Here is an 18,228-nt window from a genome sequence, read left to right on the forward strand (position 1 = left end):
TAAAATCCTCAAAAGTTTATTTAGAATTATGAAAAATATACATTATATTTTAAAACAAGATGTTTTATAAGATTCCGTTCTTTGAAAGTTTTTGACTTTTGAAACAATTTCTGGAAGTTCACAGCCTCTGGAGTTCTTGGTTTTGGAGTTAACATCCTCTGAAGCTCCCAAGCTCTGTGAGTTCGCAGCCTATAGGAATTCCTGGGCTCTAAGAGTTTAACAGTCTGTTGGACTTGCTGGTCTATGGAACTCATAGCTCCTGGAACTCCCTAGCTCTGTGAATTCACAGCCTACAGGAATTCCTAGGCTTTTTGGTCTATGAAACTCACAGCTCCTGGAACTCCCAAGCTCTGTGAGTTCGTAGCATACAGGGATTCCTAGGCTTTTTGGTCTATGGAACTCGCAGTTCCTGGAACTCCCAAGCTCTGTGAGTTCGTAGCCTACAGGAATTCCTAGGCTTTTTTTAGGCTTTAGCAAAAGATATCCTAATGTTATGATGTGGTAGTATCATTGCCACTACACTGTGCCAACATTTGAAAGACTCAATCCCTCAGGAGGGTTCACACAGGAGGTATTCTGGCTGGTTTATACTTTTCAGTTGAACCCACACTGGGCACAACAAAAACCGATGTGTCATTTAAATCTGGACAACCTCATGGATGTCTAGAAGTGGCACATCACTAATCCGCAAATGTCGAGATCCTGGGATGCAAGATATTTTATAGGTCTAATCCAGAGATGACTGTTGGAGTTTGTTCCTCAAGAGTCAAAGAAAGGCACTTGCTAGTCTAGACATAAGGGAGTGTCACCCCCTGTCTGCTTTGACTGGAGAGGTTGGTTCAGAACTGGCTTCCCCTTTTGCCGAGGGAACATGACTTGAGATTAGTTCCATAAATTCTTCCTCATGGATCTCAACAAAAGGCGGCCCCTACCTCCAACCTTACCCATCCAGAATATCCTGTCACTCCAGAAGCAGCACAAAGGTCCTTATAGGACTAGGTACAGTTTTCTAAGCTTCTCGTCCTAAGAGAACAAACATTTGAAAGACAGGGCTCAATTTACATGTGGGCTTAAGAGGTCTATAGAAAAGGGCGGCAGTTTAGAATTCTGAAATATTGTAAACTAAAGAATTAAGTTTAAAGACTGTGATAAAACATTGTAATAAACCTTTTAAAACATAGTGAAATATACAGTTCAAAAGCCACGCTAGTATCGTGGCTAATAGCCTTTTCTTCAAATTAAAATAGCCTTTTGCTATAGTTTTATAAGTACCCTTCTGCCACTGATAAAAAAAGATGAATCAGCTTGATACTCTGTGGACTTTTATGAAAATTTCATAGAGAAAGATGGACATTTTCATTTAACGTGCGGCCATCAAAAAGATATCTGCACTACCTGAACAATCAACTACACACTATGTGATAACTGTGCGTAATTCAGAATCTGCAACAATCTCGCTACAGAGCACAGAAGCATAGTGTGTAGGATGTTGATTGATATCTCTTTAGTCAGCCACCACTGCTGCTGTACAGGTACAATGATCACAGTTGTGAAGAAAACTGGTTTTATCATATTTTTGAATTCTTTTTAAATCATTAAGATAACTTATCTCTACGTGTCAAAGCAGTTGTCAAAATGGTGCACGGTAATAAGCTCTGGGATTGTGTCCTGAAAATTTCGTGAATTCTGTGAGGTGATTTGTTGATACTAAGTAGCGCTAATACCATAATATACATTTTCTAAGAATTGTAATCCATTTGGATCTTCTAATACTGATCTCAATTTGATGAATCAAATTTAAATTTTCTGTGTTTGTTATTGTTTATCAATATAACATGTTCGATACTTTTCTGTAATATATGAATGAATGAAAAATTTTCTTTATTGTTGTCAGTTGTACATTTTACATACAGTAGATTTTAAACTAAAATCAACAATAAAGCCCGAGGTAACAAAATACCTGTTCGGGAATTACACTAGTACACATAAAGAAACAGCAACTCGAAAAAAAGGACTGCCCTACCAGATCCTCGTTTCCTGATATTTCTTTCCTGATTTTTTTTTGTCACTATATAACACACAATAACTTACATGGCAACAGATTGTAGCTTGTGTACCTTATTGTGATGTTATTACATTATGAAATGTGGTAGACTGGGGAGTGATATGACTGTTATCAGTTGGGGGAGAGGGCAGCAGATTGTAGAATTTGTTGTTGAAAGATACTTAACCTATATAACTTAAACCTACTGGTATTTCAATATTGTAATATGATTACTCAGTAAAAGGGTAATAATCATCAATCCTTGAACGATTTTAACAAAATTGGTTTTGTGATTACATTGCACATGTTTTATTAACTTATTGTATATTAATAAAAACCTTTAGCTTCCATGAAATTTAGTAATTTAAGTTATACAATTGTCACCATTTTAAAACTGTACGTACAATATTTTTTATTTTTCACTGTTAATACTTAAGATACAATTTGTGTGCCAGATTTTAGTGCTTAAAACATTTTTGAACATATGTTCCAATTTTTATCTTATTTTGATGGCCTGAACCAATTCCTGAACAATTAATCAATTGTTTGGAACACCGTTATTAATAATACACCCAAAATATACATTTTATTTGAAATATAATGCTTGGGCTATTTAAAAAAACATTTAGTTTGTTAGCACTTCATTCTATAAGAAGTATATGCTTATGTTGATTTATGCAAGTATGATTTGTCCATCCTAAAGAACTAACTATGCAGTTACTATTTTTTTTCTCTAATTGTTAGCTCTAGACTAATAGGCTTCGGGAAATCCCATGCCGCCTCAATGTACTATTTAACTCTTGACGTAGTAGTCTGGTAAGGATCTAGGATAACTTCTCATTAAGGATCCATCAAGCTTCCTTGGATAAAGCACCTTATCCAGGTTACATTAAAGTTACCAGTCTATAGAGCATTATTTTGTTTTAAATAAAATTTCTTGATTGTTTGACTAGAGAATTTTGGCTAAGTTTTGAAATTTATCCCATACTTAATTAATTTTAAACCTTGGCTTCTAGCATGGTCATATGCAGGGCACTTAAAAAGATATGTTCCAAAGTTTCACTATGACCTAAAGTACATCTCAGACATAGTGGAGTGAAGTACTCACCAATAGTATATATAGGTTTTTATTTATATTGGCGTGACCAAATCTTAATCTTAGAATGTTGATTATTTCCCATATCTTCATTTAAACATTTTTGAATCATGTATATTTTGGCATCGTTTCAACAATCTCTTTATACCATCGGGTTTTATTTACTCCTATAAACAGATCGTTACATTTGAGAAGTATAATTGTTTTTGGACGCTTTGGAATCGTCTATGGATATATGTAATTGTTCTATTTTAGTGCCATCTTTGCTAATTTGTCAACTTTTTGATTACCTGAAATACCTATACTATTTCAGCTGGCTGCCAACAATCAACTAATATCAGCTGCCTCTCAAAACTTGCTGTAATATCCATGGAAATGTCAGGATAACTAACAACAGTGCAGGTTCTGAAATTTTCTGCTCTTTCATACAAATGTACCTGACTTATCAAACCGTCCTCGTATAATTGATAAATTCTACCAGCTTCTTTTTATTGGACTATAATTCTTAATTTATAAACAAACACTCCAATAATTGTTAAATTTTATTCATACAAAAATAAAATTTAATAATTATTGGAGTGTTTGTGTACAAATTAAAAATTATATAATTTATTTCAACTGAGACACCAATGCTAATGTATGGATAAACAGGACATTATAGAAATATGCATCAAAATTTAACTTCCAATTTACTGGATGTTGTGATAAAAATATAAATTGACTTAATATCAATTTACATTAAAAATAAATGTTCTTCCTGTTAAACGTATTATGTATTGCATAAACGTAGCTGATCAATCGTTAGCTGTGACAATGATCAACATGGGCAGACATCTATTAAAAAAGCTCTATTTTTATTTTAGGAGATACCTAATAAAAATTTGTTGATAAGCAGAAAGTTAATTGTTTTTTTCATGTGGCTTGGTTTCCTAGTGGGATCTTTTAATACTTCTTTGAGCATAGATCCTAAACAATTTTACTAACTAACCAATAAATAACTAAGTTGACATTTTTTAAATACTGTATGCAAATATCAGGTTAAGATAAATGCGGAAATCTCGGAAAAGTTTGATGTAAGCACAGGCGTAAGACAGGGGGATAAATTGTCCCCATTGCTATTTAATTTAGCTTTAGAGGAAGCATTACAAGAAGTAAGACAAACAGAAGCTGGAATTACAATAGGGACCAAAATAAATGTTCTTGCATTTGCGGATGATGTTGCAATAATAGCGAAGAGTAAAGAAGAGCTGGAAGTGCTGGTCGCAAAACTCCTAAACCATACACAAAAAGTTGGTTTAAGCATAAATGAAGAGAAAACCAAAATAATGGAGTGTGGGAGAACAACCCAAATAAACAATGAGAATAATATAGAAATAGAAGGGCACAAATTTGAAAAAGTAAACAACTTCACTTATTTGGGAGTAATGCTGACGAATAATAATGAAGAAGACATGGAAATACAACAAAGGATAAATGCAGCACACAGAAGTTTATCAGCATGCCACAAGCTATTAAGCTCTCGACTACTATCACACAAGACCAAACTCCGTATATATAAAACCATTATAAGACCAGTTCTGTTATATGGCTCAGAAAACTGGGTGTTAAGTAAAAAAAACAGAAAAACGTTTGATAGTATTTGAGAACAAATTATTGAGAAAAATCTATAGGCCAACCCTTGAAGATGGAGAGTGGAGGATAAAGCATAATGTGGAGTTGAGGCAACTATATATGGACCCAGACATAGTGGCCGAGGTGAGAAGTAGGAGAATGAGATGGGCTGGCCATTTACTAAGGAAGGAGGACAACTCCTTAGTCAAGAATGTCCTTGTAAACAATCCGGAGGGCAGAAGACCACCAGGAAGGCCCAAGTTGAGATGGCGAGACCAGATCAGAAGAGACATAAGAAAACTGGGAAGAAGAGGCAATGGATAGAGAGATCTGGAGGCAGTGTGTTGGCGAGGCAAAGTACCGCCTTGGGTACCAGGAGCCACGGCAGTAAGTAAGTATGCAAATTGCTGAAAATGGCTCGGTATTTTTTGGATAACTTCTCTAAATATACCCTTAAATTTCAAAAAATGTCTGGAACTCAAATGGTTATAGAAATGGTCTGTTTCTGTTATTCAACAGTTATTCCCAGTAAAGACAATCCATTTAGGGAAAATTAAAGGAAAAATAAAACAAAATCAGAAAATGGTCACTCATTATTGTAACTAGAAAGGCTCTTAAAAAGCCAGTCCCAAATCAGTTGTTTTTTATTGGGAACTAATTACTCCTGAAATGGTATTTGAAGCTATTAAAAAGGCTAAAAAGCTCTGATATTTATTAATGTCTGGTAATCTTCTTAAGTACTCGTATACTGCTTCAAGTATTGTCAAAACCGCTTTGACGTATTATTAATCAATGTTTGATGGAAGGTATCTCCCCAGATGAATTAAAAATTTCTCTGATTTGTCCAGTTTACAAGAAGGGGCCAAACAATTGGTAAGAAAGCTATCGTCCAATTTCAATATCAACAGTATTGTCCAAATTAGTTGAAATTATTACAATTTGGTTTTAGAAAGGGGAAAAGTCATGCCATTGACGTTCTTATCTAAGAGATTTCCCAATCATATGAAAAGAGAACCTTTGCTTAAGCTACTTTTCATGGCCTCCAAATTAGTTGAAATTATTACAATTTGGTTTTAGAAAGGGGAAAAGTACTAGTCATGCCATTGACGTTCTTATCTGAGAGATTCCCCAATCATATGAAAAGAAAACCTTTGCTTAAGCTACTTTTCATGACCTTTGTGCAACTCAAATAACAGCTGTTTACAGCCTATACATAGGTAGGAGTAATTTGTACAGCGAACATAGAGGAAGCAAAATAAATTCAGGTTTGTCACCTTGGTATTATAAGTACAAAGAGTTATACTCATTTCAGGGTGAGTGTCATGGATCAGCTGTTGAGGACGCTGTGGTGCATGTGGCCAGCTACTGTATCAGAGTGGTCGAATATGATTTTATTTTTTGGTATTGTTAAGGCTTTCTTGTAATTATTTAAATACAAAGAATTACACTTTAACTTTATTTAATTATGAGTTTCTACAAATTATTAACTCCACTAGTGGCAGTCATTTTATCATGTGTTGTCATTTTGGACATTAAATACAAACAAGGAGTATGGACATGTTATATGTATTTTTCAGGATGAAATGAATAATGTGTGGGTTTAAAACAGGCAAAAACAAAATATTTAATGTTTTTTAATAATATACCAAGTTTTTTAACATTTAGGGAGGACCATGCTTGTGAGATTAAGTTGTGAGAAAATTATAAAATGTGAGATAGCTATTTTGATTCAAATTTCATCTATTTTCTAAAACGAACTTTATTGTACATAATCTTTTTATTAATATCTCAAACTATCAAGCCACATGTATGTTGTTGATTTTCCCTACTTCAATCATACATGTACTGTTTGTATTACTAAATCTGTCTTTAATGATCTTTCTAATCATCTGTTATCTTATGACTAGGATACAATCTGATCACATTATGACTATGGAGCTATGTTACTTTTAAGTACTTTTTAAATTTCCTTTTAAATAATATTAATGTTTTAAAACAGTTCTAGGGAAAATAAATTGAATTATGCAGGGAATTACAACTGTTTCACTCCCGACGTTGCAAAAATGAAAAATAGGTTGTTTATTTTCAATTTTTTAAATATAAAAAAGTGATAAAGTAGGAAAACTAAACTATGTTGACTTGAGAAAGGATTGTAAACCGGCTATAGAAGCTAAATATTCTACAATGAGAGATATATTGAAACAAGTATTAATAAGTATAAGGCAGCTTGGAGTATTACCAAGGGTAACATCATGAAATTTAAAAAAACAAGATAAAATTGCTTTATTGCCATATGATTTCAATGAATTATGTTCAATTTCTGTTGTGGATGTAAAGAAAAATACAGTAAAATAATATTACCTCCCACACCCAGCTATTTCAAAAGAGCCTATTTCGCATACTTCCACTCTGTTTTAAATATGGCCCAATTTCCATGCAAATTCTTCAACAACACATGATTTTTTTTCTTAATATAATTTTAATGTAATTTAAAAATCAGGATATTTATACCACTATATACCTCTCTTTAAGAATTTGAAAATACCAACTATCATCATTCTTTATGTGTATGACCTCATTATATATATTATTTCAAAATCGTAACTTTTTGCAATTTGCACACAATATTTACTCTTACAACACAAGGCACGAAAGTAACGCTACAATTAATTAACTTTTGCAGGTTAAAAACCCAAAACCCCTTAAATAGTTATACTATGTTAAGTTTAAATATTTTTTATTATTTGAAACATCTTATCAATAAGTATGACAAATTATTTCAAATGTTTTTTTATTGATTACTTGATAATCCTTTCTATGATATAAATGTTTTTTGTACATGAAAATATTAAATTTTAAATCATCTTCAGATTGTTGTTAAGTGTTTTGGACAGGCTAATTTATTTTTAAAACAATTTTACTTTGCATACTACATAAAGGCTGAGAAATCTCATTAAATTGTTTATTTTGTATTTTAATACAATTTTTAGATTACAAATTTGTGTTATTTTAATTCTCTGACCATTTTATAAGCTTGAAATGGAAAAGAAATGTTTGTGAGTTTTTTTAGGCTAATATTGTTAACTTTGAACCAGTTATGCATATAAACGATCAAAACAGGTGTATATGTAAAGGTTTGTAAATAACAGTTTTAAAATAAAATTGTAAATTGATATATTTTAATTCCATATGAGTTTCTTAGCTCAATTCTTTCGCAATCCAGTGGTGCCTAAATCACGACGAGACCTTGATCAGAGTTTATTATAAGAAATTATTATGTTGAGAGGACATTTTTGATCTAATACACACTAATATGAGTAAAATATATCAATATTTATAACAAAGTACAATATGTTAATAATTTGTTTGTATTTAATTATTGTTATATCCTGTATATATGATGTTAAGACTTGTTATTTCAATTACACAATGACTTCTCGTGCTGAATATCAGGCAACTTTCACTAATAAGCTTAACCCTTTGCACTCTTAGGTCCACTAAGTGAAGCTCTTACTGATCTCTCGCTCAGCTCGAACGAAATCTCAGGTCGTTGTCTTCTCAGCTTGTCGGACAACGTGCAGTGGCTGGATGGATTCCGAGTCTCCACTCTGTAATTGTGTAACTATATACGTAACTTCAACTCGTAGTTACAATGTTACAATTACAAACACTTACAATGTTACTAGCTTTGATCCTTTAATTAGCATGTATCCATTTGGATAAAACATCCTCAATGTGTCTTTGTAATATCACTGGCTAACACAATAACTGATTAAACAGTTTTTTAATTAAAGACTCTTGGAGCATTTGGAAATTTTTTATTAAATAATGGTAAATGTTAATAAAACAAAACTTTTCCAATATAGTTTATTTTTTTGACGAGGCCTTTTGAAACCAAAGGTTTCATCATCAGGCAATTCCACGAATAAATATTTACATTATTTTTATTACAATTAATATTAAAATACCATATAGTGTAAATATGCAATCCATATACATTCCATATCTCCATATCTAACTTTTCATACTGGCTGAAATATTTACAAAATTTTTGTATTTGCATCTTTATAATAAAAAAATAATGTAAATATTTATTTGTGAAGTCGCCTGATGATGAAACCTTTGGTTCCGAAAGGCCTCTTAAAAAAATAAACTATAATGGAAAAGTTTTGTTTTATTAACATTTGAAACGGTTTTTTATTGGTTCTTTATTCTTTTCTCGTAAATGTACAAGTAGGATGTAATTTAAGGTTCAGTGTTACCAATTACAACTCATTACCACATTTTGATGCTTGGTTCCACCAAAAGGACAAAGTATTTTAATAAATTGACAGGATATACAATGGAAGTTACAGTGGCAATGAGGTTTAGATGAAAATCAACTCCACATGACGTTTGCTATGGTATGAGTTATAAATAGTGGGATTTGTTCCTTATTTGGCAGAGAGATTGCAGCACTTTCCAACCAGGCCTGGATACCAATTGAATTTTATTACTGCAGAATACACTGGGCCACACGTAGTGGCCTGACAAGCTTAACAGAAAAATAGCAAGAGCCAAAATGGCCCATGGAGCTGAGGAACTGACATATAAATGTTTGATACAAGTTGACAAACGAGAACAAAATGTTAATTACAAGAAGAGCATTTTAAAAATATTCTTTTATCGTTTAACTAAAAACAAACTTAAATTTTTAATTTTAAAAATTCATCCAAACTTAAATATTTTACGGAAAGACATTTATTGGATTGTTTTCAATTTTAAACTTAACACTGTAACTGTAAGATCTACAAATATAAGAATTGTGAAACATAAGATACTGGTTAATAGATGTTATTCATGACAAAACATTGCCTGGTTGGCGGCCAGAGGTCTAACAATTCATCATACCTTCAGTCAAAGTGAGATTTCAAAGGTAGGAAGGAAACAAAAGGATAATTATCCAAGATGCAGATCTTTATTAGGATAAGTCAAAAATTTTGTCATTCCTTTAGTCAAAGTGAGAGGACTTCACAGGTAGGAAACAAAAATATAATTATCCAAGATACAGATCTTTATTAGGATCATTCAAATAGGTCGTCATACTTACAGTCAAAGTGAGAGGATTTCAAAGGTAGAAAAGAAAAAAGATAATTATCTACGATACAGATTTTTCTTGGGATCAGTCGAACGGCTCGTCATACTTTTGGTCAAAGTGAGAAGATTTCAAAGGTAGAAAAGAACAATGATAATTATCCAAGATACAGATCTTTATTAGGATCAGTACAAACTGGACAAATTACATCATTTCTTAAAAAAAAAACAAAAGAATTAAACAAATACGGAAAGCCTGTTAACTTTCATTTACCTTTGGAAAACAAAATATATCCAAACTTTGTCACATACATTCGCTGCTTACCACTAAATTATCTAAGATAACTTGGTTCCCTCATGGGCGTCTGGAGCGTGAGGAAAAGAGAAGGGACAGACGAGGCCACCAGTGTTTAGCGCCTCACAGCTGCATAGCATCACAAAAACAAAAAGATTGACAGACCGATTGCATAACGGTGTATTCATCTGCAGATGAGAATAAAACCGCAAAGTAATACAATTACAATACTTTTATTTACAAAATCCAAAGTAATTACTACAACTGTTATTTTTTATCCACAAATAATTACAAAGTACAGTAATAAATTACACAAAACAATCAATAAACATTACTGAAATTTAAAATACAAATAGACATTAAATCCGAAAATTTAATAAATCAACAGTTTTTGTAAGTGTGTTTCACGATTTTAGAATGTCATAGTAGTACCAATAAAAATGTTTATACAAATAAAGGACAACAAAAACAAATCCTGCAGTCCCCATCCAGTGAGACGACTGACTATCTAACCACGGAATGTAGCAAACTCTCCACCACAACACAATCAAACTCGATAACGGTAACAGTGACAATAAATACAATAATTATGCTACTTATCAACTCTTTGTCATGGATTTAAAATAACAAAACATCACCTCCCGACACTACTCACAGACAAGTAAAAACGAATCTTTGGAATATGAAGTCTTAGTTTTGTAACGCTAATGTTAGCACAGTTTTATATTGCACCAGGCGCTAGCGATCATCAGTGGTCGGACACTACTACCGCTCACTCACATCTCGCCGTCCGATCAGCGGTACCCGAGGCTAGTCTAGTCAATGTAAGTGGCTTTTGTACAAAATCTTGGCAAAGTATGATATAACAGATGTCAAAAATTCTACTCTACAATCCCTGTTTCCTTCTCGGCCCCCAAAAAATTGTATAAAACCTACCCTAATTTGAAGTCCACTACTGTATTTTGAAACGCTAACTCTCCGAACTGACCTGACCGGATTGAGCTGTGAACTAAATACCTTTAGAATGCTCTCTGGAACCAGTTGATGTCCTATCAGACTTTCCCAATAATATCGACTAACTTCACACAAATCTTAACCACTATCAACAGTACTAACTAAGAGAACTAGTTTTTTTACAATCTAGCCTTAAACTTTATTTTACAAAAAAAGGAAAAATTGGAACAAGAAAAGAAGGTATAAATAATGGAACGTTTACAAATTCCACTATCGATACCACCCATAATGTGGCGTCAGGGCCTCAGTTTACAAGTGGTACTACTATACTACAAGACATCACGAGACATTAACTTACAAAATTCAAAATAAATTTACTTTGACTTTTTTTACAACTCTTTCAAACCTTTCCCCAATTCTTCGAATCTATCCTATCTTAATAGCTATAAATAACTCTGTTTAGCAGTGAGCGCAATTCGGATTCACGATATATATAATATTTATATATTCCAACATGGAATGAAAATCCTCGATAAATATAAAATAAATAATATTTAAAAATAAACTGTCCGCAATCCGAATTCCGCTCAAAAACTTTACATCTTAAAACCTAAATTCTCTTCTATTCTACAACCTAATCTACTCCTACTCTACTTTTCTTACCTAATCATTTAAATCTTAATTTACCTAACCTACTTAAAACCTAGACTTATCCCGAACTTTTGCAGCGATTACATTTAAAAATAGCATTTTCCAAATCGAACTGCCAAAATGAAATCCGTTTGTTTAAAAGAGTGCCCGCACGGGATCTATGTCGCAAAGTTTTTACCATTAAGGCGCATTTTATTTACAATTAATTTACACGAACGGCTTCTATGCCGCATAATTCTCTGTATACTCTACAAATATAAAACAAAATATTCACAAATCAGGTCGTCAAAAGACAACAAAACAAGGCGCACAACGAAACGTACAAAAGGCATCGCCTTCCTACCGCCGCCGTCCGGCTTTAAAATCATTGTTTATAAAAATAGGTCCTACGTAACATGTTTATCAAAATAAACAGTTTCTGTCTGTGTCAGCACGGTCTGCCCGCCCCTGCCCTTTTGGCACTTTGATTCTGTACACCGAAAAACGAATAGTTGTAAACTCCCGTACAAAATATATCCCTCTGAGTTCGGAAGACCCACTAGTGAACATTAGTAGACTGGGGTGCGAGCGGCTGTTTTCAAATCAGGAACAATTTTCCACAAGGAAAACATGTGATTTCTACGAGTGACAGCCGCTTCGCACCTTACTTAGCCGGTCTATCACGGAAATAGTAGTGTCAATTACATACAGTAGTGTAATCTACGCTATCTTTATCGTGAGACGTTCAACTTTCTCAATTAACTACAACTGAAAGGTCGCTCAAGTAAAACCAATAATTTTTAAAATCCGCTATTAAAATAAAAATTCTTTAATGTTACTTAATGATCGCAACAGGTTGTAATGCACTGTTGCACTGGAAATCTAATGCCAGCTGATAAATGATCTATAACAATAAAAATAAGGACAATGGCAGAAAAGTACAGAAAGATTAATATAATAAGTGTTTTCTGACAAATTTTCTGTTTCGATAATTTTGAAGTAATCAGTGCCAAAAAATAGAGGTGAACTAGTGGAAATGAAACATTCTATACAGGTAAATGATTCTGATAATTTGTAAAAGAAAGCTACACGGCTGGAGAAAGTTGAAGAGGCTCACTCGTCGCGGACACACCCATTGCCCGTGACACTGAAAGCTCAAGAGTACAAGGAATGCCAATGAAGATCACACGATGTAATATAGTCGTGGTAGACACATAACAATCACTATATAAGGCAGAAAGAGACTCCCTGCATGGTTTTGGTCCCCGAATATTCTCTTACAGACACCAAGAAGACTAACTGGGATATATATAACATTTAGATAGATAGTAATTATAATTTTCATCTTTTAGTACATGTACAAAGGGTTTCGAGTGAGATATTTAACAACTCGCTCTCCTAAATAGTATAGTAAAAACACACAGAAAGACTTTATTAATAAATTAGCGAAGAAGTATTAATAATTTGGTTGACGCTAAATATACATTCGATTAGAAAAGGGATTAAACAAAAGAAAAGATCTGCAGCCTTCAAAATTTACATTAAATTTCCAATGTTTGGTAAATTACAGGGAATGAATTTAATGGTAATTTATATTAAATATTCGAATGTGCAATGACTGCTCAACATTTGTAAGAGTAGGATAATATGACGGATGAGTTAAAGCTTCCAGTTGTCCAAATCTGTTTAAGTACGTGGATTGACGCTTGATGAGACCAAAACTACAGTAGGCCTATCGTTATATCAACCTGTAACATTACGCAGCCTATCTACATTCAGTGTGCGCTTCACGAGCTTACACTGAACTGCTTACCGCTTTCGACATGTTTCGATAAGATTATGTTTAAGAAAACGATATTACGTGCTAAAACAATACTACTGAAACAATTAAAACACATCATATATATATGGGCTCAGTGTAAAAAATTCACTGATAAAATATACATACTTTCTGCAAAAGTTATCATCGCTGCTTTACACTAATGTCGTAGAATTGTTTATTGAATACAGATTTTATCATTTTCACTGACACTTTTAACCATGCAATACTTTGATAAAAAAAAGTTTTAAAGCACGACGCCAATTTTATTCCATATGTTATAATTCAAAATAAATTTCATAAATATAATAAACTCAACTCACATGAGTACCAATTAAAGACATTATTTTTATGTTTTAGAACTGCAGACCTGGTTAACGATTTTTTTTTATTCTAAAGAAATTATTCAAACGAAGAATAAACGGAGTTCGATTAAACGAGTGAAGGCAATGGGTATGTCAGCCGTCAACTAGGTGTTAAATATAAAAACGTCGATGCATGCTATTATATATGGAAGCAGCTATACATGGACACGACACAATACATTACGTTTACGAGGGTAGAAGATATGCTGGAAGTTACAAATACAAGGCGGTGGCAGTGGCGAACGGACTGCGCAGACACTGTATATAACAATGTAACAAACAATGACTTTGAATTACACAACACACCTTATCTACTCTACCGTTACAATACGATATGCTGTCCGTGTCCGCTTTGCTCACCCTCCCTTCCGTTCCTACACACACACTCGAGGGGCACAAAAGTGTCAAAGAAGACCGTGTCACGTTTATAAAACCAAATCGGACTTTCGCATGCGATCGTTTTGTTTGTTTCAAAGAAGATCAGTGGACAAGTAAAATTTAAAAAATATCTAATACTTTTCCGTCAACCCTTAAAAATTGCAAACGTCTCCTGCAAACGAGTGTTTATTTGTAATGAACGAACGTTGGAGTAACCCTCGTCGGTCGCATAACCAAAGAACAGTATTTTCAATTCCCAATAAAATCGGCCGGAGGGTGAAAAATGCGGACCAAATGTAAATAAAGAAAGACCTTAGTTGGACGCTTCGCAAGAAGCCTAGAGGTTAGTTCCTTTGGCATAGAACAACTAATAATAGCTATAACATAATATAAATATTTCAAAAATCAACAATGGCATATCCAAAAAAACTAATCATGGTATGAGGCCAAATGGTACTTTCTGGGTCTAGTATCGAGCTTTTAGATGGCTAGGTTGCTAGTACACGAGTTACAGATCTAGCCTAAAATATAACTTCAACTCTGATATGTATAGTTTACTGAATCTTGTATACTTAGTTGTGGAAAATTATTAATAAAAAATATGAGAACAAATTTTAGCCGGAAAGGGCAAATCGATCAAAGGATTTACGGTGTAAACATTCTGTATTGCCATTTATCTGGAAAAACAATCAGCTAATGACCATTGGTATATCATTCAAAATCAAAATTGTTCAAATCGAGTAATGTATCGTTAGCTGATCGTTTTTATTTTTTTTATAATAATCCTTTCAAATTGCAAACTTTTAGGATTTGTTTACGTAAAGCCTAAGCAACAATGTGTACACAGCAAACCCTTGACAGATAAAACATTTTAAAAGCCTGTTTCAAGTATTTGCTTGCGCAACCGCAAGAACCAACCTCTATCAGACGATTTCTACACCAGCTTCTTTCATGGCAACTCGTAATGGCTTTAACTTTTAACAATAGTTTATAAATATAATTTATAAATAAATCGATATATCATCTTCTTTTACATATACTTTTTAAATTATCTGTAACAACTGTGTGCACTCGATTTTCAACATATTGCACTACTCTTGTAGGAAGGGTAGAAGATGTAGTGATTTTGTACAGAATATTCGTTCCATAAATTTTATGCTGTGTAAATAAATATCGTGTATAATTTAGCACCATCTTAAAATAGAGACGTACATTTTGTATATGAAATGTATCGAATGAACGTGTCTTCACTTGTGAGTCTACTTTAAGTGTGCCAAGTTGGTACAAAAATATAAATAGGTCGTCTCTGAGATTTAGGTTGTAATATTTAAGCCCGTGATTAATGATCTGAGGATGTAATATTTGTTTTAAGCCCGAGGTAATCTCACTAATTTATTGTCACGCTTTTATTCATTTTGAGCTGATATTAAGGGGGGAGAGAGAAGAAAAGTGTGAGAACTTGGCACACGCTACCCTTTGCCATAATTATCAAGCTCGATTTCCAAAATTTTGTTAACATTCTAAGCTAATATATCATTTTTGTTATTACAATAATTTATGACTAGTACCTGACTGAAATCATTGAAAATTTTATGAATCTACATTATGTATAAGAAAAAACACCGACGACAGTTACAAGCTGTTGTGAGGATCACTTATCACTGTTCGCTGGGTGTTTGACAGCAAGTCTGGAGTGTAGCAGTGTCTCCTGAAACAGAACACAGTTTGTTGTCAGACAAACACTGGACACGACGACAGTTACAAGCTGTTGTGAGGATCACTTATCACTGTTCGCTGGGTGTTTGACAGCAAGTCTGGAGTGTAGCAGCGTCTCCTGAAACAGAACACAGTTTGTTGTCAGACAAACACTGGACACGACGACAGTTACAAGCTGTTGTGAGGATCACTTATCACTGTTCGCTGGGTGTTTGACAGCAAGTCTGGAGTGTAGCAGCGTCTCCTGAAACAGAACACAGTTTGTTGTCAGACAAACACTGGACACGACGACAGTTACAAGCTGTTGTGAGGATCACTTATCACTGTTCGCTGGGTGTTTGACAGCAAGTCTGGAGTGTAGCAGTGTCTCCTGAAACAGAACACAGTTTGTTGTCAGACAAACACTGGACACGACGACAGTTACAAGCTGTTGTGAGGATCACTTATCACTGTTCGCTGGGTGTTTGACAGCAAGTCTGGAGTGTAGCAGTGTCTCCTGAAACAGAACACAGTTTGTTGTCAGACAAACACTGGACACGACGACAGTTACAAGCTGTTGTGAGGATCACTTATCACTGTTCGCTGGGTGTTTGACAGCAAGTCTGGAGTGTAGCAGTGTCTCCTGAAACAGAACACAGTTTGTTGTCAGACAAACACTGGACACGACGACAGTTACAAGCTGTTGTGAGGATCACTTATCATTGTTCGCTGGGTGTTTGACAGCAAGTCTGGAGTGTAGCAGTGTCTCCTGAAACAGAACGTAATACATTGACACATCACTACTTTGAACTAAAACGTTAAAAGATCCTTCTACCTTTTACAACAAAGAAACTTACAACAAAGGGAAGAAAAGGAATTCGGTGACAACAAAATTTAAGAAATTCCAGAGGTGATTTTAAAATTATTTGATTTTTTCCCCAGAATTTAACAAAATTCCGAGTTTTCGCGGAGTGTAGCGACCATGTGAATCCTCAGCTAAATTTATTCGATTGAGGATTCGATAAGTTGTATCAAAAGTACTGAGTGTTGACAGGAATGTGTTATACAAGTCCGTGCGACTGTTAATAAACCAGTAAACACTCCCTACATGATCCAATACGGGGTGTTTGATTGGGTAATAGTAAAGAAAATAATTATGCTAAGAACATACATCATAAAAATGTTAAATAAAATGAAAAAAAAAGAATACAAGGTCAGCTGATAAGTGGAAACGTTAATGAAGTAAAAAATAATAAAGGTAAAAATAGATTTTTAGCTTTTAAAAAATATTTTTACATAAAAAATTTGAATTTTAAATCTAGTTTTAGATTTGTAGAGCCACAAAAATTCTTTCCAATGTGCCCAAAACCCTTATACATTAATAGCCAGCCTGAATGTCAAAAATGCACCACACTTTTTACATAAAAATATAAAAAACTTAACGTAACATGAATTATTACATTGACAATATATCATCTTTTTTAAGATACAATCATCAACATCAAATCATCTGCTTACCCCCAAAGAGTTATGCCAATGAGTTACTTCCACCCAAAGAGTTATGCCAATGAGTTACTTCCACCCAAAGAGTTATGCCAATGAGTTATCTGACAGTCATTGGAATCAATACTTTAGTACAGAATCTTTACCCAAGCCAATATGTATTGATTGTTGTTGGCAATTAATTTAAGTAACCTTTTTAAGTATATCAATTCTATAATCCATAAATTTGAAAAGCATTGTAAGTATATTCTTGTTTAAACATCCTGTATACTGGATAATGTTTACATGCCATCTTATGAAAGGGCCATAGTTATAAACACAACAACAGTGTTATACCTAGAAAAAATTTAGGAAAAATAAAAAAAATAATACTATAAAACGTAATAATACTGGAGAGTCTACATGGACAATCTGCCTGTGTTAGTTGCATCTAGCCACCAACACGAAATTTAAAAAAATAATGCTAGATAAATTATCTTTAGAATAGTAATAAAGGTAACATTTAAAATGATTAGCACAGTATACACCTATAAATAAATGAGTTGCTCTCATCTTATAGTTATCACACTCACACTTCCTTATGCTAACGTGAAATATGGCTCATAGGTGGAGTTTTCACTGAAATCATCAGTAAAATTTATACTTTTAAATATTCTTTTTATCCGAATCAGTTTGCCCGAAAAGAGAATAGAACTGTTTCAAATTATAAAAAGATTGGCTAACAATGTTTGAACACACTTACACTGTGTAAGTTAATATTTCTAC

At 33.5% G+C, this 18,228-nt stretch overlaps 1 protein-coding gene across 10 annotated transcripts in view; it reads right to left on the reverse strand.

Moving 5' to 3' along the window:
- Nucleotides 1-9,982: 9,982 nt before the first annotated feature.
- LOC124366301 (protein alan shepard) overlaps nt 9,983-18,228 on the reverse strand; it is a 167,627-nt gene continuing 159,381 nt past the window's right edge. For 8 of the 10 annotated variants that reach the window (XM_046822737.1, XM_046822733.1, XM_046822738.1 and 5 more), the window contains one exon: nt 16,611-16,729. In XM_046822737.1, the coding sequence (XP_046678693.1) occupies nt 16,728-16,729 (2 nt within the window). In that variant the 3' untranslated portion in view covers nt 16,611-16,727. The other 2 variants (XM_046822732.1, XM_046822731.1) reach the window with 2 other exon arrangements.

Source organism: Homalodisca vitripennis, chromosome 7, assembly GCF_021130785.1.
Source record: "Homalodisca vitripennis isolate AUS2020 chromosome 7, UT_GWSS_2.1, whole genome shotgun sequence".
In the NCBI taxonomy this organism is placed as follows: domain Eukaryota; kingdom Metazoa; phylum Arthropoda; class Insecta; order Hemiptera; family Cicadellidae; genus Homalodisca; species Homalodisca vitripennis.